Source organism: Xenopus laevis, chromosome 4S (genome assembly GCF_017654675.1).
Source record: "Xenopus laevis strain J_2021 chromosome 4S, Xenopus_laevis_v10.1, whole genome shotgun sequence".
Lineage (NCBI taxonomy): Eukaryota > Metazoa > Chordata > Amphibia > Anura > Pipidae > Xenopus > Xenopus laevis.
Genome location: NC_054378.1, coordinates 1,025,510 through 1,050,977, shown reverse-complemented (window position 1 = coordinate 1,050,977; position 25,468 = coordinate 1,025,510). Strand labels below are relative to the sequence as shown.

At 39.4% G+C, this 25,468-nt stretch overlaps 1 protein-coding gene and 1 long non-coding RNA gene across 5 annotated transcripts; one reads left to right on the top strand and one right to left on the bottom strand.

Moving 5' to 3' along the window:
• The first annotated feature begins 123 nt into the window (after nt 1–123).
• Nucleotides 124–6,012, top strand: LOC108715129. Of its 3 annotated transcripts, none has more exons than XR_001935458.2 (5): nt 124–357; nt 985–1,145; nt 2,638–2,811; nt 4,274–4,377; nt 5,315–6,012. It is a non-coding gene; the product is annotated as an uncharacterized LOC108715129 (long non-coding RNA). The 3 variants fall into 3 exon arrangements; XR_005960763.1 differs by having other exon boundaries at nt 125–357; nt 985–1,197; XR_005960764.1 differs by having other exon boundaries at nt 126–357; nt 985–1,197; nt 5,785–6,012.
• A 1,732-nt stretch (nt 6,013–7,744) lies between these two features.
• On the bottom strand, nt 7,745–25,154 carry sart1.S (SART1, U4/U6.U5 tri-snRNP-associated protein 1 S homeolog). 2 transcript variants are annotated; one of them, NM_001086027.1, is given in 21 exon segments: nt 7,745–8,436; nt 10,866–10,987; nt 12,192–12,281; nt 12,367–12,502; nt 14,466–14,556; nt 14,877–14,964; nt 15,051–15,161; nt 15,250–15,420; nt 15,514–15,632; nt 15,776–15,897; nt 16,143–16,261; nt 17,555–17,761; nt 18,752–18,897; nt 19,591–19,687; nt 19,816–19,890; nt 20,047–20,152; nt 20,429–20,555; nt 21,397–21,452; nt 22,429–22,483; nt 22,745–22,987; nt 25,147–25,154. In NM_001086027.1, coding segments are annotated over 20 exon segments (2,298 nt in total). In that variant the 5' UTR covers nt 22,986–22,987; nt 25,147–25,154; the 3' UTR covers nt 7,745–8,417.
• Between the last annotated feature and the right edge of the window lie 314 nt (nt 25,155–25,468).

Here is a 25,468-nt window from a genome sequence, read left to right as displayed (position 1 = left end):
ACAATATGCGATTCCAAAGCCACCGGAAGTAGGCTTTTCCCCGCGTTACACCCATTCGCGGCCATGTTTGTACACCCCTGCTGATGACGGCAGCGGAAGTGCTTCAGAAAGTTCACTCGCATGGTTTCCGTTCTGTTGAACCAGGAAGTTAAAGAACTTTATCCGCTTCTTCTCCTCACAGTGATGAGAGTAAAATAGATCGTTTGTGACGAGAAGTGATTAAGTCATTTCGATATTTGTGAATCGTATAAGTTGTTGCAGTTATTGAATTAGTTGTCTCAGTATATTTATTGTCTGCGTCTGATTCATTTATTTCTCTCTTCATTGACATCATGGGACGTTCCCCTTTAGCTGTCAGTAAGTTACAGAATGACTCATTCTAAGCAACTTTTCCATTGGTCTTCATTATTTCTTTTTTATAGTTTTTTGGTTATTTGCCATCTTCTTCTGATTCATTTCCGCTTCCAAATTGGGGTCGCTGACCCCATCTAAAAACAAATGCTCTGTAATGCTACAAATGTATTGTTATTGTTACATTTTATTACTCCTCTTTCTATTCAGACCTCTCCAATTCATATTCCAGTCGAATACAGTGCTACGCAATATGTTGGCGCTATATATAAATACATGTTAATAATAATAATAGTCAAATCAGTGCATGGTTGCTAGGGGAATCTGGACCATAGCAACCAGACGGCTGAAACTAGAGAACTGCTGAATAAAAAGCTAAATAAGTCAAAAACCATAACAAATGAAAACCAATTACAAATTGTCTCAGAATATCTGTACATCTGAGTTAATTTAAAGGTGAAACAACCCGTTTAAGGGTCCGATTATGCCCAAGCGTCATTTTAAAGGTCACATTTCTGTGGAATATTGAATTCATTGGGTTAGAGAAACACTCGCAGGCTCAGAGGAAAGTCACAATGGAATTAGATTGTGTGTAAACTCTAATAATAATAATAATTGTGTTTGTACTTTCAGGTCCCTTTACAAAGTGACGCGTGGAATTAAAGATGGAGAGGCTCCCGGAGATTTCCCACTTGTTCCGGCCTCACATACACCCGCCTTTTATCTACGGCTTTGTGTTACTAAACAAAGAGAATTTATAATAATGTCGAAAGAAACAAAAGCGTAAACATGTGGTGATTATGTTGAGCCCACTGAGCACCAGCTTATAGTTACACTACGTCTGAGGTCTGACACTTACCCAGGGGCAATGCCTTAAAGGAGAACCAAACCCTTAATTATAAAAAGCCCTACATAGACCCCCCTCTCTACTCCCTCCCAGCCTAAGTGTTACCTTTGTTAAATGCCCCTAACTCTTTACTTACCCCTCAGTGCAGATTCTGTGCAGCGGAGTTCACGGGTGCCATTTTCTTCTCTTCAATAAGACAAGATGGCTGCCGTGAACTCTGATGAGCTGAATCTGCACGAGGGGTAAGTAAAGAGTTAGGGGCATTTACTGGGGGGTAACACCTAGGCTGGGGGGGAGCAGGGAGGGGGGATCTATGTCCCAGTAGGGCTTTTTATAATTAAGGGTTTGGTTCTCCTCTAAAGGGGTGGTTTAAGTTAACATGTTATAGTATGACCTGTTCTTAACAATTTTTCAATTGGTCGTTATTTGTTACGTTTTCAGTCTTTTGTTGTCCTATTCTACCTAATTTTAGCTTTCACTAGGGGGGTCACTGGCCTCAGCAGCCAAAAAGCTTTTGTTCTCAGAAGTATTGTTACTTTTTATTGCTCATCATTCTGTTCAGCGCCTCTGCTACTCATTTCAGCTTTTTCATATCCCAGTTCACACCACTGTGTTTATAACCCTTCTACATTCTACAAAGGTTAATAGAATTGCGCAGATAATGTAATACAGAAGTCATCTTGGCTAAATGGAAGCCTTGGATGACCCGTAGCCCGAGGCTTCTTTATTTAATAATTGACTATAATATTGTATCAGCTTGGGACAGAATGAAGGGAATGAGTGTTGTCTAAATTGCTGCCCACACACATCCTTTCATTTGTTACTATTTGCACCCAATCTAGGATTAGTTCAGGATTCGTTCAGGATTCGGCCTTTTTCAGCAGGATTCAGGTTCAACCAAATCCTTCTGCCCGGCCGAACCAAATCCAAATTTGCATATGCAAATTAGGGGCGGGGAGGGAAATTGTGTGACTTGTTATCACAAATCAAGGAAGTAAAAAATGTTTTCCCCTTCCCACCCCTAATTTACGTACGCAAATTCGGCCAAATCTTTTGCGAAGGATTTGCGGGTTTGGCCGAATCCAAAATAGTGTATCCCTAAGTCTCTATAGCACAGTGCTATTTAAGAAACATTTATGTATCAGAGATTTGTTCTTTGTACATGGAGGAAGTTTAAGAGGATTAAATGACAGGAACAATAGAACAGAAGTAAAATTAACCAACGTGGACTAATAAGAAAACTTAATATTTCATCTCCAGAAAATAATAAGCGCTGAGGGTGTTGTATATTTGTACAACCTGAAATAAACTGTCTACAACATTCCCATATCCCATTTTTATCCCCAAATTGTGCAGCAGGGAGAAATGTTGGCAATTGTCATTATTATGGACCTGTATTTATGTCTTTTATGTGAATGATAAATTTACTTGTCCCTTAGTCGCAGGGAATAAGCTGAGTTTTCATTGAGACAGACGTGAGACAGACGTGAGAGACAGACGTGAGACAGACGCCAGTGAGAACTGTTGGGAGGTCTGTGCATGGCTGTTTTATTGAACATACAGAAGCTGCTGTAGAATTGTTCGTTGGATTTATTGTCGTGTACAATAGTCTGGTGGGTTGAAGTGATTAATATACAAAGTATATGATATTTATAGGGATCATTCACTTCCCCCCTATCTGAACAATCTGCTCACATTCCAACTTACACTCCTGTCCCAGCTCCCCCAAACATGGCCGGACATGACATGTGTCACATATTTAGTTTCACTGCCTTTGCTCTAATCTATCAATCATCTCTTGTCCCCCTGTTCAGTATTGCACCCCCCCTACTTGTGCACTTAATACGTTTCCTCCTAACAAGTCTCAATGCAAAAGACCCAAACAGACAATTCCAAGCAGAACTCATGAACGTTGTGGGTGCAAATCCCAGTTTGGATCAGACTTGTGTAGCTGCAAATCTGCACTGCTCTTCTAGAAATCCCATCCTCTCCCTCTTACACATTCCACACTAAATCCTACACTAGAGTCCTGCGCGGGGCCATTTTTGAAACCCGAAACTGCAACCGGCAATGTGACCTTCATGTTCCTGGACCCGACCCACTTACCTGCTTCCTGGACCCAAATTTAGCTGCATGTGGTGATTTGTGGCTGTAAAATGTGCTGGTGATGTTTATGCAGAGCTGCGCGTTGTCCAGAACAAAATGGCACTGGCCGCAGCCCAGAGAGCCTGATAGAACGAGAGCCACGACGAAGAAATTTAGGGACGTGGAGGAAGTTCAGTGATGCCCAAAGACTTCCATGAGAGAAAAAAAAATGATGTGTGTCTAAAGAACATTTTGTGTGTCAAAAGTTTTTTTTTACCGCCAATAGGCTTTAATGCATTTCGGTGGATTTTCGCAGGCATGAATGTTTGGTGAAAGGAAACAGGTTAAATTCGGCCATCCCTAATCTTGACGCATTCCTCGAGACATTCAAGTAACGGCTGGAATAAGGAGCCACCCAGGGCAGAAACAGCCAGAAACAGTCCCGCCTGAACGGGAGCCATCGGTTGTCACTGGAAAACTGTCCCGCATTAACATGAGGGTGTGATTTTCCTCCCACAACCCCACCAGGTGTCCGGTATTCTGGGGGTACCCAACCCAATTCAGGACTTTGTCTTACTCTACTGGATTCAAATTCAGACTAGTGACCCCTCATTCAGCCGCTCACCTCCCCCTACATTTCTGAGCTTCTCTCCAAACTGTTCATTACACTCTTCTAATACTTCACTCAGAACTTAAGAACTTACACTCGTTCAGGAGCTGCACCCCTTCTGTCACATTCCCTTTCATTTTCATCCAGAATTTCTCACCCATGTTTTTGTTTTTGCACCGTGTGTGTGTTTTATATTTTTACCAGTTTACCATCTCCTCCCATTACGTCTGTATAACATTTGTCAGTCGCCTTATAGTTCTTTTCCTCTGCATCCTACACCGGGAGCACATGAAGTCTGGGACTGCTCATACAATAGGAATAACATCACATTTTATAATAGTGGAAAAAGTACTTTATTTTCAAACCCTTTATTCTTCCAGGTTGTAGGAAGCCCTGGTAACAATCGTCATGAGGATGAAACGTCTGAAGAGAATGATTTCTGGGTAACATGACAACACAATTTAGGAAGAACATTTGGATAGAGGTAAATCTGAAGGTTCTGTAAAACTAGGGATGCACCAAATGCAGGATTCGGTTCAGGAATTGGCCTTTTCACCAGGATTCCGCCGAATCCTTCTGCCTGGCTGAACCGAATTTGCATATGCAAATTAGGGGCTAGGAGGGAAACTGCACGACTTTTTGTCAAAACAAGGAAGTAAAAAATGTTTTCCCCTTCAGACCCCTAATTTACATATGCAAATTAGGATTCAATTTCGGCTCAGTATTCGGCCAAATCTTTTGTGAAGGATTCAGGGGTTTGGCCGAATTCAAAATAGTGGATTCAGTGCATCCCTATGTAAAACCAAATCTTATTCCCATGTAAAACATACAATAATAATACATAAATTCAGGGATAGGGCAGAGACACGCGCTGCGATTTGGGGAGATCTCCTCTTCTTTGGGGCGACTTATCTCCCCGAACTGCTTCCTGCCGGCAGAACGGCACTCTGAGTGTTTGTTTTCCAAAGTCGCCCAAAGTTTCCTCGTGAGGCAACTTGAGAAAACGAAGCGATCCGAGTGCCAAGGCAGGAGAGGCAGTTCGGGGAGATTAGTCGCCCCAAAGAAGAGGAGATTTGTCACCAGGTGACTCATTTCCCCGAATCCGAGTGTTTGTCTCTGCCCTTAAGAGAGAATAAACTCATTCTGACAACCACCGCTCTTACGTCAGATCTCCCACCAGGGACTTCACAAACAGAATGTTTCCATTGTTATACGTTCACTTCTGGGTTTGGTGGACATCTTGCATTTTTCAGGTCCTCTCAAACGTGGGTCACAACCGTGGCTCATGCACAGTTAAGGCCGGGCCTGGAATTGATTCAGCTGTGCATGTTGCTTTGGTGAATATTAAAGGACCCAAATTGACATACAATGATCCTTTTATTTTTAAATTCTACCTGTTGATTTTTTTTGTTTCTTTCCAGGTGATTTCTTTATTGTTGATCCGATAGCGGAAGGAGAGACAAAGCAGAAATCTCTTTCATCCAATAAAAGGATCACCAAAGACTTGTACAAAAGGAGGGTCTCTGGTGTGATTGTTGTAGGGATGAAATATAATCCAGGATTGGGTTTGGGGGTCAGCCAGGATTTGGCCTTTCAGCAGGATTCTGATTCGACTGAACAATTAGAGATGCAACGTATCCACTATTTTGGATTTGGCCGAACCCCCCGAATCCTTCGCAAAAGATTAGGCCGAATCAGAATCCTAATTTGCATATGTGGGCGGGTACGAAACCACATGACTGTCACAAAACAAGGGAAGTAGCAGCAATAGGCTATTTAGACAATTAGATGTCAACACAATGTAGTTGGTTATTTATTAACAGGAAACTGTGATACAAATACTAATTGGAACATTGTGTTTTGTTCAATTCTTTATCAATGGAATCCACAGGCACAAGGGGAAGACAATGACAGGGGCCGTTTGTTAATATTAACCGTGTACATTATGAAGAAGAAAACTGAAGGCTAAATATCTCAAACACTGAAATCTGTTTAATTCTTGTATGGAAAATAGATTCTCATAATAACTGGAGGAGCACTGATCTCTCAGCCCAGTAAGGACTAATTCAACTTTAATATTGTTTGTATTTTGTACCGACTAAAACATCCCCTTTATACACGACTCGCCTCATTCTCCATCTTTTGTGCAGAGAGGGAGTGGGGGGGGGGACGCAGCATCACAGATCACTCACATCTGAGGACATATTTTCAGCTCAGTATAATGTGCCCTTTAAACTTCATTACAACTAATCAAAATGCAATTTTAAAAGGGTGGTTCACCTGTTATAGAGTGGCCAAATCTAAGCAACTTTGCAATTGGTCTTCATTGTTTATTTTATATTGTTTGAATAATTTGCCTTTATCTTCGGACTCTTTGCAGCTTTAAAATGGGGGTCACTGACCTCATCTAAAAACAAATGTCCTGTAAGGCTACAAATATATTGTTATAGTTTATTATTCCTCATCTTTCTATTCAGGCCTCTCCTATTCATATTCCAGTCTCTTATTCACATCAATGCACGGTTGCTAGGGGAATTTGGACCCTAGCAACCAGATGGCTGAAATGACAAACTGGAGAGCTGCTGAATAAAAAGCGAAATAAGTCAAAAACCACAAATAATAAAAAATGACAAATTGTCTGAGAATATCCCTCTGTTCATCTTACTGACAGTTAACTGAAAGGTGAACAACTCAACTGCCAATCTCAGAGGCAAAATGCATTTATTTGAATGGTTTCATTGGATTCTAGTGATTTTATATTCTCTGTTTTTTGCTCAAGAAAATTGTGTGTGAAATATTTTCATTCTGGGACCTTTACATGACCCATATTTAATAAATGATGCCTATTGGGCATTAAACCTTTCAGCCAACCCCTGGTATTCATATATAAAGTAAGCAGATTTCAGATGCAGTACAGGTATGGGATCCGTTATCCAGAAAGTTCTGAATTACAGAAAGGCCGTCTCCCATAGACTCCATTATAATTAATCAAATTTCTAAGACTGATTTCCTTTTTCTGTGTAATAATAAAACAGTCGCTTGTACTTGATCCCAACTAAGATATAATTAATCCTTATTGGAAGCAAAACCAGACTATTGGGTTTATTTCATGTTTATATGATTTTCTAGTAGACTTAAGGCATGAAGACCCAAATTACAGATCTGTTATCCAGAAAACCCCAGGTCCCAAGTATTCTGGATAACAGGTCCCATCCCTGTACCTTGTACTTGATCCCAACTAAGATATAATTAATCCTTATTGGAGGCAAAACCAGCCTATTGGCTTTATTTCATGTTTATATGATTTTCTAGTAGACTTAAGGTATGAAGATCCAAATTATGGAAAGATCCATTATCCAGAAACCCCAGGTCCCGAGCATTCTGGATAACAGGTCCCATACTTGTAATATGAAAAATGGTTAATTTACTGGTGGGAGTTTACTGTATAGAAGTCAGAAATCTCCATTTAGTACATAGATAAGGTTTTCCAAAACAGTTGTATTTTGTCTCACACACAATAACGTCCGATACACATTCCTATATGGGGTATTGGACCTGTTATCCAGGATTCTAGAGACCTGGGGTCTCAGATAAGGGATCTGTAATCTGGATCTCCATACCCAAGTCTACCTAAAAAATCATTTAGATGTTAATTAAACCTAATAGGATTGTTTTGCCAGCAATATGGATTCTTGCAGTTTAGCCGACCACAAAAACTAGCAAATCAGTTTTAAATATATAAATGTCTATGGGACATGTCCTTCCACAGGTTTCTGGATAGCGGGTTTCCCATGATTGTATAACGGATCCCAGAATTGTTTCATGAAAAATAATAATTCATTTCTTAATCGTTTTGGTATTTAGAGCTTTATATTTTGTGAAATAAATGGAATAACAAAAAGATAAAAAAAAGCAGTTTGTCCAGGAAATAAAGGAACAAATTCCAAACTGTCAATATAAACACAGAGGGGGGGGAGGGAAGCATAAAATAGAAGTTATAAGACACAGATATGGAACTGGTCAGAGAAAATATAGGTTTCAAGCTGATTTTTATTCAACCTCTTTTATTAGACATTTGTTATGTGTTGGTAGGTTGTATTTTGAAAAGAAAGAATTGGAGCGTTTCTGGGTTTCATCTCTCCCCAATTATACAGAAATCTCATCTGTCCTTTTAAAAAAATCCAATCAATGAATTTAGGCCGATTTCTTCTTCTGTCGGCAACTGCCAATTACACCGGGAAGTCGGGAAAAGATTATGAAGGACTAATAGAATGGCTTGCGATTGTAAGTATTGCAGGGATTGGATTGTAGGGATTATATTGTAGGGATTGTAAGTATTGCAGGGATTATAAGAGGCCGTTCTCTTTCCCTCTCTCCAGTAAAAGGGCCAGTAAGTAAATTGCAGATAAATAAAAAGCATTTCCTCAGCACAAGAGATTTGGATGTAAATGGAAAGAGAAAATACTCATGAGATGGTGCAACGTCCTTGTATCTGTTATTGTGGCGGCTGGATTTGCAGCTTTCTTACTTGATCAGTGTATTCCTGAAATAGTGGAGGAAAAGTGTTAAAATTAATTCAGTAAATGAAAACAGATTTTACCCTAACACAAGTAAAACAATGGCCTGTGATCTACAGTATTTTCTATGGGTTAATATCATGTACATTAGCTGTGGCAAATAGTCCATAAAAGGGATTTATTTACTTTTGTTTCTGTTTAAATTCCTTCTGTCCTGCCAGGGTCACAAGTAGCCGACAGAAGTCCTACTAAGGGTTAAAGGGGTGGCTCACCTTCAAACAACTAGTTGGTTTCAGACGGATCACCAGAAATAACTTTTTCCAATGACTTTCTATTTTCTGTGTGTCACCGTTTTTCTAATATTGAAGTGTAAAGTGTCATTTTTCACCTTCTAAAGCAGCTCTGGGAGGTGGGGTCGCCGACCCTGTAAACTGATCTAAATGGATTCATTTAGTTGATACATTTCTTTGTCCCTGCTGAGCAGAATCCCTGGGTTTCATTACAGGCAGCTGTTAGACTTGATACAATAGTTACTAATACTCCAGAGATGCTGCTGAGAAATGGATCAACTAAATGTTGTAAAATTGTAAATACAGAATCTGCACCTGAATTACTGAGCTGTCAGACTCAAACACAAGAGACACCAACATTCAACTTTACACTTAGATTTTCGAAAAACAGTAAAAAAGAAATAATGGAAAGTAATTCAAAAAAAGTCTATTTCTGGGGAACAATCTGAAATCAACTGAAAAAAAGTGTTTGGAAGGTGAACTTCCCCTTTAATAACTTGTTCCAAACAGCAACTCTGCGCACAATGTAACATGCAGGATTCCCTTAATACTTCATTGTGGCAATTACTTCTACAATCATTAATCTCTGCATTCAATTTTCACAAAAACAATGGCTTAAAGGAGAACTAAACCCTAGAAATGAATGTGGCTAAAAATGTCCTATTTTTTATAGTGAACTTATTGCACGAGGCTAAAGTTTGAGCTTGTCAATAGCAGCAATGATCCAGGACTTCAAACTTGTCACAGGGGGTCACCATCTTGGAAAGTGTCTGTGACACTCACATGCTCAGTGGGCTCTGATTGGCTGTTGAGAAGCTAAGCTTAGGGCTCGTCACTAATTATCCAGCAGCAGAAAATGAGCTTCCCTGGCTGTAATATAAGCTGATGCTACAGGTTTGCTGATTATTCAATTCTGATGCTAATTGCACTGGTTTCTGTGCTGCCATGTAGTAATTATGTGTATTAATTACTAATCAGCCTTATATTGTGACATTTCTATTCTATGTGTACTGTATATTGTGAGTGGCTCCCTAAGCTCAGTAAGTGACAGCAGCACAGAGCATGTGAATCAGTGAATCAGCAGAAAAGAAGATGGGGAGCTACTGGGGCATCTTTGGAGACACAGATCTTTACTGCTAAAGGGCTGTGGTTGCCTTGGGCTGGTACAGAAGCACAAACCCCAAATGTACAACATTTCTAGGCTACTTTTTTTACTTAAGCTTTAGTTCTCCTGAAAAACTGCTTTTTTCAGAGGGTTTTAAATTTTACTTGGCTGTTCAGTGAAATGAGAGGAGCTTAGTTTTCCTTTGTACTTAACAAAACCCACAGGGGATGTTAACCCATGAAACTGGGCGTCAGTTGATATAATGAATAATGGAGGCCATGGAATACGAATGGTGCTTCCCATTGTATTGAGTAGGAATTTAGCTGTGGGGATTCCTGATCACTGATATTTGAATGTGCAAAATGTAGATGATGATTGAGCAAATGGGAATTTTATAGCTGGAAACCGGAAATTACAGCACAATTCCTGCTTTTTTTCAACTACTGCTCCCTCCTCTGCTGGGCAGCCATTCAATGAAATAACGACTGCTCCCTCCTCTGCTGGCCGTGCATCCAATGAAATCACCAGTGTAATATACATTCACTATTATTAAAAGTCAAATCAGTGGTGTTTATTATTAACACTTAATCAGCTGTAATTGGTGTGTTGCAAGACAATGACGACAGTATTGGGGATAATGGGTCCAATGATAATAAATGAGCTGTACTGTGTTCCCTTATACAGACTTGGTTAAACATTATAACTTATAGGGATATAAATACAACTGAAGGGTCACACAGAGCTGCTTGTAAATCCTAAATGGCTCCTTGTTTGCCCAGTACAGACTAAGTAGCTAAATGCTGCCAGAAGGTGAGGGAGTGTATAATATAGCAAAGCCTTGTGTTGTCTAACTGCCAGCTCATTGTCTGGCCAACCACTCCCTTCCAAACTGTCACTTTCACAACATACAAGAACTACAATTTATTCTCCTCTGTATTTTTTCTGTGTTTGTGGTAAAGTGATCAGTCACCACAATTCATTCAAAAGTCACGGCCACATGTGTGTTGTGTTTGCCCTAAAACATGGCGCCCTCCCAAAACAATGATTTGTAGATACTCACGCGGTCATGCTCTTGCCACTGCCACTAAGTACAATGTACGGAGTCTTTTGGGCCTTTTGCTTCTCCTGCAGCAGAGCCACAGTCCCTAATGGGGTGTCACTTGAGCTCATCTTCTTCAGGAGCTGCACAAATAAAATCACAATCAATGTAGAACCCATTTAAATTGGACTTACTTACTAATTGGAGAGAAACAGCCAAGAATGCAGTGCTTGCTGCTAATTGTGCTTTATTGCCATTAATCCGTATTAATGTAGAACCCAATGTTTCCTGCTCACTCCCAATTCCCACCCATCCACAGAATCCACTAATTCAGCCACATACCTGACTTGTTTGTGCAATTCTAATCTGGTCATATCGTGTGCTCAACTGAATGAAATGCAAATGTAGTTATTTACTAAAACTCAACTTTTTCTCGCTGTTTTTTTTTTTAATTAAAAACAATCCGACCAAACCGGAATCCCCTTAATTTACCAATAATACTTCTTGAATAAATCGAAATTGAAAAAACAGTGTCAATTCAAATCCTGCAACTTTTTTCAAATTGACACGGTGAAAACTAGACTTTTTCGAGTTGCATTTATCAGATTATCCAACGAAAACCAGCGCAAAATGCCCGAAAAACCTGAAGGTAAAAACATGTTGCAGTTGTTAAAGAGATCATCTGCCATTGACTTCTACATCATTTCAGTAGGTTTTACTTTCAGATTAAAATGTTTAGCAGATTCAGAGCATAATGAATCCTGAAAAATACGAGTTTTGCTTTCCTCGACCAGAAAAAAAAATGTAGGTTTTATAAATAGATCCCTATGGGTAACAACACGGGGGAGAATTCCAAACTGAACTAGAAAGGGGAACAAATTACAGGTGGGATTTGGGGAATGTTGTCCCCCTCGCTTGGAACAATAAAGCCCTGGTGGGACAAAACCCTGCAAATCAACCCTTCTGCATTTTGCCTTAAATGAATGAGACTTAACGTTATATTCAGAATGAGATAAAAAAAACAAACGAGATTCTTGTCAAAAAGCAGTAATGGCGCAGCCCCTGTTACTCCTAAAGCCCCTCCCTCAAATGCTGACAGATAATTGGCTTCAATGAAAAGTGTCATTTTATTAAAGGAGAAGGAACCCCAACCCTGGGTTTTATTGGATCACTGACCAACCAAGAAGCTAGAAACGTAACACCTTGTCCTAACTAAGGCAGACTTTACACTCTTTTATACTTCAGAACTACACAAGTATTTCACATTCATGTTGTGCAAATATAGTAACGCCTCTTACAGGAGGAAACAGGTAGCGAGTTTATGTTTTTAGTCCAATTACAACTTACAGCTTCTTCATCCAACTTCTTCATGCGCCTTTCTGTTTTCATCTTGCCAGATCCCTTTCCATGGAAACGATGAGACAGTTGCCTGAAGGCCTGTGGAAAAGAGATTTCAAAATATAAGGAAAGAAGAAGAGGAGCCCAGCAGAAGGGGAACGTAAAGAGAACCACAAGAGCTCACCTCTTTGGGACAGAGTTTGCGTCCAGTCTCATCAACATACTCAATCTTGACATCAGGTTTATATCCCTCCTTCTCTTTGAAATCTTGTGTGAACCCCCTATACTCTTCTCTTCTGCTGTATTTATCATCTATTGCCCTTTGGGGTGAGATAAAGAAAGAAAATGTCTTGGATAAAGGTAGATTTCACCTGTATATGGAACGTCGTGAGCTGGGTTACAAATTACTGGGTGAACGAACAAGTGTGAATATGATTTCCACAGATCACTAAAATGATGCTGAATCTGCCTCAGTGTTAACTGCTTTAGAGAATGAACCTCTGCTACTTGTCTCATGGAATGTGAGGGACAGAAATTTTAAAATCAAATGGTCCCAAGTCTTCGACTTTGTAAAAAAAAACCCCCGAAACCTCACGTGCTCCTATTGCAAGAAGGCTGGAGGGCCAACTCCTACTGGTACTAAGGAAACCCTGGGTAACTCATACCCATCCTGCGTATTCTCTACATATGCTGGGCCACCTCCATTCTTGTTAGGAAACAACTCCTGGCTATCCCTAAGACGGTCTCCAAAGCCAACAGCAAGGTCCTTAAAGGGATCCAGTCACGGGAAAACATGTTTTTTTCAAAACACATCAGTTAATAGTGCTGCTCCAGCAGAATTCTGCACTGAAATCCATTTCTCAAAAGAGCAAACAGATTTTTTTATATTCAATTTTGAAATCTGACATGGGGCTAGACATATTGTCAATTTCCCAGCTGCCCTCAGTCATGTGACTTGTGCCTGCACTTTAGGAGAGAAATGCTTTCTGGCAGGCTGCTGTTTCTCCTACTCAATGTAACTGAATGTGTCTCAGTGGGACCTGGATTTTACTACTGAGTGTTGTTCTTAGATCTACCAGGCAGCTGTTATCTTGTGTTAGGGAGCTGCTATCTGGTTACCTTCCTATTGTTCTGTTTGGCTGCTGGGGAGCGGGTGATATCAGTCCAACTTGCAGTACAGCAGTAAAGAGTGATTGAAGTTTATCAGAGCACAAGTCACATGACTGGGGCAGCTGGGAAATTGACAATATGTCTAGCCCCATGTCAGATTTCAAAATTAAATATAAAAAAAGTCTGTTTGCTCTTTTGAGAAATGGATTTCAGTGCAGAATTCTGCTGAAGCAGCACTATTAACTAATTCATTTTTCCAAAGACAGTATCCCTTAAAGGAGTACTGGGATAGTAACAAAAACTCCACAAATCCGGACATAGAGCAGTGGAGCTCACAGGCGCCACCTTCTTCTCTACGGTAATGTTGGTGAAGTGAGCGGCGTAATGGCGCATGAGCAGTTGGAGCGATCTTCAAGTCTGCAACAACTGCGCATGTTCCAAAAGAGATGGAAACAGCAAAAGGGGAGGAAGAAAACCCGAAGAGAAGAAGATTGCGCCCGTGAGCTCCGCTGCATTCACTCTGCATGTGCGGTCACTACTTCAAGAGGGGACACAATTCTGGGGTAAGACTGTGCAGGGGGGAGCCAATAAAGGGGGGTCAGTGGGGACTTAAAATCACGGGGGGGTTTAGTTATTAATCCAATACTATTGGTGGGAAATAGTGTGTGAACTAGACTCGAATTTCAATTTCCCTCAAGTTGTTTCCCCTGAGGAATACCTGATGGGAATTATTGATCACATTGTCCCCCGTAACAATCATTATAACACACAAAAATGAATAATCACCAACATTTAAGCAATGGAAGAAAACAGTAGCAACATTACTGGCTCTTATTAAACTGCCTCCAGAAGTATAAAAACGTGGGAAGATGTCTATCTATCTATATATCTCTCTATAAGGTACCAGAGACTGTAAACCCAAACACTCGCACCCCAATGAGATAAATATGTGGTTAAACAAACAGTGAATGTAACTGTCCCTCGACCCTTAATTTCTGCTTCTATGACCTATGACCTCTGTTCTGTCACAAATCTACACTTCAACATCTGTAATTGCCCATCTTTGTTTTCTTGCATTATGTAATTGTTGAAATAAAACTTATGAAAAAATATAACCTGCCTTGGTGCATTTGTTGCTAATGACCCATTAGCCATTTGAAAGCAGTAACTTACATTTTATCCTCGATACAGTAAACAGCAGATGGAAGGGGCTTATTAAGAGCCTTTACACGAGCCACTTTTTGTACAGTTGTCTCCAGTAATCCTGTTGTTGCATCAATCGGTACAAACACAAGAGTTAAAATCTGCACCAGTTTTATTTCATTATCTATAGGTCTTTCTGTGTGTTAATGTTTGGGGAGCATTGCACACTGGCAGATTTGTCATTCTTTTGTCTCCCCAGCATTTTGTGTTAAGGAAGGGGAGTGGATTAATAAAATAAACAGGTCTGTGCAGTATTGAGCAATACAGACCTGTCACTAGACATGTTGTGAATGTGCTAATTCTCATCACCACTCTATGCAATTTTATTGGGATATTTTTGCAACGATCCAAACCCAAAGTAAAACAAATATCACTATTTACCTTTATTCTTAAGCAAAAGTAGTGCAGCACCCAAACCTCGGTTCACAATGGGCTCTTCATCCAAAATGGTGGTGGAAGAGGCAGAAAACTGGAAGGACAGACACAGTCAAGGAGTCTGATACTGTCAGTTGTATTTAATGAATAAAAAAACGCACTTATAGCCAAGTAACTTACATCCTGCTGATCCTTCTCATCATCAAGGTTCACCATGCTCCAGCCAATGTTCTCTTCCCCATCAGAATCTCCATTCTCATTCTCAGAGTCTGCTTTATCCTTTTCAAAGTCCTGGTGGAAGTATTAAAAAAAACACTCCTATTTAATGCTACAACACAAGTAGAAATGACTTGAGCCTCCAAACACTGAATGCACATACCATGAGATCCTCCTGATCCTCCCTGTTTCCTGCAAGTCCATATGTTGGGATTTCCCCAAGGGTCCTGCAGAATTCAGAGGTTGAATTGAATACAATAGAACCTTTCCTATCGTCGTCATCGTCTTCGTCGTGACTTTTTTGGGACTCCAGTCTCTTGACCAATGTAGCAATCTGCACAGCAGAAATGACAGTGAGAAACAAGGGAGTTTATGATCATATTAAGACTGAATGTAGTGAACTGGGCAATGTGTTCTCCACCTTTACCTTGTCACTGCTGTCTTTTTGTTGTTGAATTTGTTTTAATCGTCTGCTTTTGTCCAGTTGCTTTTGCAGTTCATTTTCCAATTCATCTTCTTCTAAAATTGGTGCAGAGTCATAATTTTCTAATTCAAAAGGAGTAAAATAAAAGTAATTAGCAAAATGAAAGCATGCTGGGCAGGAATAGAACAAAGAATAATTGGCGAAGACTAAGCATTATGGGAAATAAATCCAGGGACAGTTGCCGGAGATCTGGACTTTTTCTCACCCTCGTCACTCATGACCATGTTCTCCACACGAATATCATCAGACTGTGGCATTTCAGCCATCCGTTCCATCATATTCTCCTCGTCGGAATCCTCTACACGCCTCCGCCCACGCCCTCTTGACCTGACAAAATAAATTAGTATACAAAATACAGCATTAAAGTCATATTATTTTAGGTTTAAATATATCTCAATATAATACAGGGAACTAGTCCATAACTTAGGGGCGAAATGACCTCCATACTTTCACAAAAGTGATCTGCACAGCAGATAAATAAGTTGTGAAACCTGCTTAAATACATGTCGACTACATTACATGAATTGATTATTATTTTATTATTAGTGAAAGACATGAGATGTGCCAGTGACCTTGATCCAAAGTCAGTAGGTGCGCTTTCAGAAGCCATGCTCAGAAGATCATCAGCCCGAACAACCTTTTCTCTCTTACGAATCTTCTTTACTCGTCGTTTTGTTTTTTTGAAAGAAACCTAAACACAAAAGAAAAGCAGGAGTTTTCAAGAAAGCAATAGCACAAGGGCAATGAATAGCATGTTGTTTAGTATAGGGTTACCTGATGAACAGTCACACAGTAAACTCATTATTTTCATCTAGTAAAGAGCTTGCTGTAGCATCTCATGGAGTACAGCTTTCCCACATCTTTGCATTTTGCTCCTCACCCGAGAGTGACTTTACACATTGCAAATCTCAATACAGGATCAGCACATTTCCTTATTGTACAATACATTTCCAATCACTGTGCATTCCAATGTTTCAATCCCTGGTAATAAAAATGAATTGCACAATGGAGAGGTGTGCTGATCCATAAATGGAGGCCAATATATACATATTTAATCCTATGAAAAGGAAGTCCGTAACTCCCTAAATAACGGACAATGTCATTTTCTAAGAGCTGTGAGTGACGACTTCTGTTAGGAAGGATTAGTCTTTCCCTTTTTTTACAGTTAGACTGGTGTATGTCAATGCTGTAGAATTTGAACCTCTTTCAGGGGATCCCTGTGGTGGTGTTTGGGGATTTCAATCTTGAAAAGCAAGTACAGGTATAGGACCGGTTATCCAGAATGCTCATGACCTGGGTTTTTCTGGATTACATTCTGTAATTTGGATCTTCATACCTTAAAGCTACTACTAGATGATATAAACATTAAATAAACCCAATAGTCTGGTTTTGCTTCCAGTAAGGATTAAATTATCTCCTCGTTTGAATTCAGTACAAGGTTCTGTTTTATAATTAGAGAAAAACACATTTTTACAAAATTAGTATTATTTGGATAAAATGGAGTCTATAGGAGACGACCTTTCCATAATTTGGCGTTTTACTTTGGGCTAAATTTATCATCATTTATTGGAGATCCCTATAGCGTTACTATGGTCCCTGTTTCAAATGAGAGGTAGGTGTGTCCTAATGATCCCTGTCAGATGCACAGTAGGAAGAAGACAGCCAATCACAGTCCTGGGGGCAAATTTACTTTGCCGACTACCCTGATTAGCCTGGTAAAGAAGGAAGCAGGAGTTTTCAATAAATCAACCCACAACACTACTTTTTAAAGCAGATTTCTTTGATATTTAAAAGAGTATATTGTACTGACACGTTCTTGTTTTTCACACAATATGTCTTCAAGGGGCATTTTTTGTAGCTTAATGCTCAACTACCTTTATGTCCCAGCATAGTGATTATGAGTGATAGCAGAGGATGTCTGGTCTTTGTAACTATCTATCTCTACACATACATCTAGCTCTCTTTTTTTTTGCGGATGACATACCATCTCCTCAGAAGTGTAGTACTCAGAAGCAATTTTTGATTGTGGCAGTTCCAGCGTTTGAGCTTGGTTGTGTAATGTCTCCCGAATATTCTGTAGTTCCTTCTCCCAAGACCCATCAGCAGCTCCTCCAGACTCCAGTTGGAATGACTTTTTCTTTTCGCCCTCTATCTCCTCATCATACTTAGAGAGAACTGATTTAGGGCGGAACTAAGGGAAGAGACATTTAAGTCAAAAAAGGAAATTATATGCACCAAGTTCTACATGTACGAAAGCAAAATGTCTATCATGGCAATCTCACACTGGTTCCTATGGCAAGAACCACACCTCTAGGGATTAAGAAATAAAGAATAAGACGTCCCGAGTATAAGCCGAGGTACCTCATTTTACCTCCAAAAACTGGGAAAGCTTATTGACTCGAGTATAAGCCGAGAGTGAGAAATGCAGCAGCTTCTGGTAAGTTTCAATCAAAAAATTGAGGGTTTCTGCTCCCATTGGAGGTGCCGGCGTCTCGTTTTTGGATGCCGGTGAATATTCTTGGAGACTATTCTTAGACGCCAGCGACCTTTTTTGCGCTTGACCCGAGTAGAGTTTTTCAGCATATTTTGGGGGCTGAAAAACTCGGTTTATACGGTACATTTAAAAAATTAACAGAAACCTGCATTTCCTTAACTATTTGTATCATAAAAAGCATCTCATAACATGGAGATAGTTTTTTTTATTTCTCATGTTAGACAGACAGACCTATTAAAGAAATATTTTCTATTATTCATTTTGTATCATATTTTAATTCCTTTTCTATTCTGGCTCCATTCTGCACATTGTGGGAATGAATGACTTCAGAAGCAAATAACTGATTGACTGAGATTTTCATTTTATGGTTATTCTTATTTTTAGTTTCAGGACCTATGCTACTTTAAAAATAAAGAAAAAAAACATTTGAATTTGGTTTACATTGTTGTTTATTTTGTCTATAGCCTACTAGAATTCAGTTATAAGGTGAACAAACCCTTAATCTCATATGGACTTCCCTTGAGATTTGCTGCAATGCTCTTCAGCATGTCCTCAGCAGTTAAATACTAACCCAAAGCCTGCAAGTGAAATTCTGCATAAAATATATCATTTATACGATCAATATAGACCGTTATTGAAGTGTATCAAAATATAAAATAATACAGGATTGCACAATACTTTACTTACTATTGCCATGTCCTCCACATTTTCCTCCTCATCATATGGTTTGTACTCGGGCCTCTTTTTCTTCAATTCCACATTTTTCTCAGCCTTCTCTTTGTCCAGTAGGTTTACATTAACGAGGACATCAGAATCATCTTCATCTAAGACACCTATAGTGGAAAAACATTTTTTTAATCAGTGGTATACCCCCTTGCTCAATACGAGTTCAACAGGCTGCCTATTTTTTGAGGAAAAAAAAATCAACTTTTCTTGAGCTAGGCCAACTTAATTTTCTTACAAGGTAGATCATTTGATTAGAAGTGTACAGATAATCCCTGAATACCCGATTTCTCCTTATCTGTAACTGGGAGGTGAAATTTAGGTCACCAACTCTAAAATGAATTTGGCTATACACAGGCTGATAAAAGCTGCTAAGTAAGCAGAGTACTGGCCTGAAAATCAGCCTGAAATCGATCAGGAAGCTTTGAAAATCTCCTCAGGCAAGAGACCACACTAGCACACTGATGCAATCTTCACCCAGTGGGTCCCTGAAGGAGTATGACCCAATTGTTGTCCAAATCCAATCCAAACTGGATTTGGCCCAGCATGTGGGTGGCCTAATCTGGCAGACCTTGGACAACCTCTCCAAAACGACTTGATCTCAAAACGTAATTAGGCAAAACTGCTTTATTTCATTACAAAAAGATTTTTGTAAGTAAATTGACAGAATGAAATCTTTTTTTTGCTCATATTTAAGTGTATACTGTCCCTTCTAATGAGATTTTCTTGTTCAGTCAGAAATAAATAACACTGAAAGAAACTAAAACCGTTGCTTGAAAGAAAAACTGAAAGAACAAACGCACCTTTATCTTTTAGAGTGAGAATGACAGTCTGTCCTTCTTTGAAAGAATTCATTTTGTGTTCTACAGTGAGTCCCTGAAGATCACGGGAGTTGTAATGCTGCAAATGCACAAAGATGAAGACGCAGCACAAATGAAAATAGAAACTACACAAAAGTGCAGAGCAAACAATGTAGAAGACAAAGAAAAAAAAAAAAAGGTCATCTTTAATTTTTCTCCCTAACCTACCTTCTTTTGACCAAATTCTTCTTCCACAAGATTAGAAACGCCAAACTCTTCATCCATCTCAGCAAGAAGTTTTGCCTGAGTAGAAGAAAAAAAAAGTGTAGTATTTTGAATATGCAGTAGGGAAAGAACAAGGTAAATAAAGAAATTAAACAAACTGCTGAACTACACTGGACATTCTAGATTTGAAGTCACTGAACTCGTCATGATAAACAGGAGAACTGTGTCACTCACCCTTTTCTCGGCTATTTCCTTTTCCATCTGAAGCTTTCGTGTTCTTTCAATCCAGGCAGCTGTGTCATCTAACCACAACTCATCATCTCCCAAAGATTTGATTTTCCTATAGAAATGACAAGGGAATTTGAGAATATAAACTGCTCTGTTACATTTCTTACAGTCCCCAAAAACTAGGCAATATCATCTACAGCCATACGGATAGCTTAAGGATCAGCATGCCTTACAACCACTGGTACTTTTGACAGTACTTGCAGACCATTTGGGGACCTAAATAGAAGCCTGATGCTTCCCAAGTGGACTCTTACAAACACATTTCCCATTTTTATAAGGTTTTGCCTATTATTTTGTCCATGGTAGGTACACATTACCCTCCGCTTACCCTAATTTCTGATTAAGCAATCTCTTCTCTTTTGCAGCAGCTAACTTCTCTCTAAGCTCCTGTTGTTGTTTTAGTGCAATAGGATTAATGACAGAAGCAGCGACAGGATCTTCTTTAGTACCGCTCTCTGTAAAACGTAAAAAGAATAACGTTTGCACATTTTCACAGTTGGGTAAAGAGCATTTATAAATAATTAAAACCTAATAAAATTGTAAAACTGAAAGATAGTTAGTAGGGGGTTAACCAATGTAAAAGCAGGTAGCCCTGTTTACGGATTCACCCGGGTGTCAGACAAAAACTGACCGAAGAATCCATCTATGCGATGAGTGTCTGTCCTCCCGGTAGCAGGACACTTGAAAAACTGAATACTGTGTTCAGTGGGAGGGGTTAAGCCTGCTCTGGCATGCCCACTCAATTTAAATAATTCAAGTGTCCTGCCTCCGGAGGATGGAGCTTAACCCCATCGTTCCCTGTGTCCCCCTTGAGACGGCAGAGAAAAATAGTTAGTTGACAGACTAACTAAATAAGAATGTGAGCAACAGCAGCGTTCCCGCCAGCGCATTTTCGTGCAATGTCTTGCATTTTTGTACAAACCTTGTCTACCTTGATAGAATCTTTTTTTCAGAAGTCGGTAAGACTGGGCACAAGGCAAATTCACAGTACAGAAGCGCATAGTCCTTTAGACTGAAATCTCCCCAATTTTTTTTCTGTAACCTAGTTTGTTATATTATTAAGACTTGTTTGTTATGAATGAAAGTGAAGTGCTGTGTACCGTTCTGGCACTATACAAATAATTTTTATGACAAGTCCTACTGCCTTCTAGAAGAAGTTTTCCATTATGACGACAGGGCTTTAGGGTACAAAATGGTTTCCCCCCAACTGTCTACTTTATCCCACTCAGGGGTAACATTTTACAGGGGAGAACAGTAAACAGTCTGCAGTAAAACAATACTGCACATTCAACTCACCGGTTTTAACTGTATTTACTTCCAGAGGTTTAAGACCGAGTTTAGCACGAAGTTTACTGTCAAAAGCAAGAAAAAAAAAAAAATAGTAAACATTGCAAGTAAAATTATAAACAAACAATGCAATCAGCACAACACTTTTCTAATCACACAGCAAAATATTTTACAATATTAACATTTTGATTCCAGTTTCCACATAAACCTGAATTGCCATGTTCAAACTATTTGAGCCATGTGAGAATATCCCCTCCTGTGTTTTTGTACAACTGCCTGATTCAAATGGCACAGGTAAGAAGCCAGGTATTGACACCTATGGAGACTGTTTATTCCCCACAGGCAACAAAACACCATTCATGTGTTTACTGTAAGGTCTACAGAGAATGGAGGGGGAGCTGGTTTGACTGTTTGATAAGAAAATCATTATGGACAGACAGGTCCTTTATCCATGCACAGCACTAGAGCTAGGTAGGGACACTACAAGATATTTTAACAGAGACAACCCAGAAGCATGATCTAGAGAAGATGATATTGAGCCCAACTGTTTCAATCTAAAGTGGATCTGCTGGCCATCAGGATCCAATATTGGAGCCCCTGACAAGAAGGCTGTCAGAACATCTATCTTATAGTGAACCTAACGTATGGGAGATCAGAGTAACATTTTGCTAAGTCCCAGTGAAAGAATAAAAAATATCACATCCTGACAACTAATCTTGATCCTGCATATTATAAGTAGGGTAGGGTGAATATGACCCGTTTAGTTTGGCCAGAAATGTCGCTGACACCCATTAAAGTCTATGGGCGACAGAAAGTGATTTTTTTTTTTAATGCACACCGCCATACAAGTCTATGGGTGTCATTTCCACGGTGAAACAAAGCGAAAGAATTTGCCCATCCCTAATTATAAGTATACATTGTGGATGGCTTACACAGGAAACTAAGAATTAGATAATTACTTTGCTCATGTAGCTTCGCCTTAAAAATCACTTTAGACCCCGGCTGTAAAGAAACATATGCTGTTTGTTGAGGTGTACTTACTTGGTCTCCTCAATAGTTAATGATGAATCTCCAGCGGCAGATTTGGGAGCAATAGCTGAAAGGGTGAGAAGAAAACACGTCACTGGGCTGCTATTATAATCTTTTTTAAGAAGTAACCATATTTTGTATCATTCACAATTGTATGTAACCAAAACCAGGAAGGAACACCCCATATTCATAGACCAACAATATAAAAAAAAAAAACCCCATAGGAATGGATTACCTTTAATTGTTGCAAAACCTTTTTGGATAAATGAGTAAGGTTTTTGGTTGTAGGTTAAAAAACATGAAAAGTAAGAATGCAAATTCATCTTACTTTGCTCAATAGCAGGGTCCAGCTTCTCTTTCTTTATCTTCCGTGATTCCAATTCTTTGCTTGACTTGGACCTTCCTTCCCTCTCTCGTGGTCTTTCTCTGTCTCTTTCCCTTGACCTCTTGCGTCTCTCACGCTCTCGTTCTTTGTGCTTATGCTTTTTGTGCTCCCTGTGACGCTCATCAGCTCCACTTGCGGCTGAAACATCACGATCGCGCTCTTTATGTTTTTTAGAAGACCCCATGGCTGCAGAGAGAAAATACACATGAGCATCTGATCAAGTCATTAGCATTTATCACTTGCTTTCCATTTCTGAGACCATTTGCATGAGCGGATGTTTGTTTATGAGGAGCAGTAGCTGCATTTTAAGGAATATTATTATATATTATTATTCATATTTCTATTATTAGAAATATTATTTTGAGATTAACGAATAACAAATTATAAAATGTTTCCCAACAGGCTCCACTAGAAGCAGGAAAAAGTATGTGCTTAGAAATGAAAGCATTTACAATTTAGAGATGTGGGTGGCTACAAGTCATAGACAAATCCTAATGCAGATGTTCAGTAGGGGGCCCATTATTTCTTATAGAATACAAGTTTCACTGTGTCGTGTGGCACAACAACCATTAATAAAGATATCATCTAAACTGCAATATATGTTATTTATAGGTTTATTTTGAGGTCATTCCTGATTTATAAAGATAATAAATTAGAAAAACATTATGGCTACCTATCAGGTCTTTAATCCTCTAATTTGCAGTAATCTAAATCATATTAATGACTGGTTGTACTTTCTAACAGTACAGATACAATGTAACACCTATGCAGGTAAATTAAGGCCATTATTCACTCCCTACATTTGTCCAGAACTAATATATATATATATATATATATATATATATATATATATATATATATATATATATATATATATATATATATATATATATATATATATATATATATATATATATATATATATATATATATATATATATATATATATCAGGATGTATTTCTGATAATGAACCAAATTGAAAATATTATTTAACTTGACATATCTATTTCCTTAAAGTGATACTGACACTTAAAAACTATGTACATTAATGGGATAATTGACATTTGAGTTAACTTTTAGCTGTAAAGAGTGATATGTGGAGACAATTTGCAAATGGTTTTCATTTATTACTATTTTTGGGTTTAGAGTTTAGAATTTGATTCAGCAGCTCTCCAGTTTGCAATTTTGAAGAAGGCAAATAAGCTTTAAACATAAATAATGAAGATCAATTGGAAAGTTGCTTAGAATTGGCCGTTCTATAATATACTAAAAAAGTTAACCAACCCCTTTAACATTTGCCTATAGATCATGTTTTTAACTAAAATGTAATATATTTAATATTTATTTTTATTTAAAGTTCCTGACCTGAGTGTCCCTTCACAAGCGACAGTTTCACATACAAACAAATACGGCAGCCGCGTCACAGAGGAACATGGGAGATCAGGTGGGGAATGTAAAAGCTTCGCACAAATACTCGTTAGACAAAATGACAAACAGTAAGTAAAAGCAATGGTAATGTACTGAAAGGTTTACTTTCTGCTGTCACTCACTCACTGACTCACACACTGACTCAGTCACTCACTCACGCTCACTCACACACTGACTCACTGACTCAGACACACTGACACTCACCCTCAGTCACTCACTCACTCACCCTCAGTCACTCACTCACTCACCCTCAGTCAGTCACTCACCCTCAGTCACTCACTCACCCTCAGTCACTCACTCACCCTCAGTCAGTCACTCACTCACCCTCAGTCAGTCACTCACTCACCCTCAGTCAGTCACTCACTCACCCTCAGTCAGTCACTCACTCACCCTCAGTCACTCACCCTCAGTCACTCACTCACTCACCCTCAGTCACTCACTCACCCTCAGTCAGTCACTCACTCACCCTCAGTCAGTCACTCACTCACCCTCAGTCAGTCACTCACTCACCCTCAGTCAGTCACTCACTCACCCTCAGTCACTCACCCTCAGTCACTCACTCACTCACCCTCAGTCACTCACTCACCCTCAGTCAGTCACTCACTCACCCTCAGTCAGTCACTCACTCACCCTCAGTCACTCACTCACTCACCCTCAGTCACTCACTCACCCTCAGTCACTCACACACACACTCACCCTCAGTCACTCACACTCACTCATTTACACACTCACGGACTCACTGACTGACTGTCCCGGGTAACAAATTCCTTTCCCGTGGATATAAAACAATTATAAACGTCTAATTTCAGTGGGGAAGCTAAAGCCCTGGCTCAGTACAAAATCTTCCCCTCTCCTCACGCTCCAGTCGCTTTATTTACACATTTAGTAGTAAAAGTCTTAATCTCACTTCACTTACCGTCTCCGCTTCGTTTGCCAAGATGTCTGCCGCTGCGGTCGCCGTACTGACGTCACAAACTTGTCCGTCGCCCTATTTACTACGTCACACGCCCCGCCCACTCTGACACAGAGTTTATTATGTATCAGGTTTCTATGGAGCTGCAGCAGTGAATGTGTTCAATGTGCGAGAGGAACTCAATAAATCACCTTTTGTGATTCCATTTGTGTCGTGGAAGAGAAAAGATCCGCTGTACTAGTGTCCCCTATAGAAGCGGAGTCTAATAAATGTAACTGACATTCCAAAATGGCGCCATTTCTATTTGTGACTGACGTGATGTTGT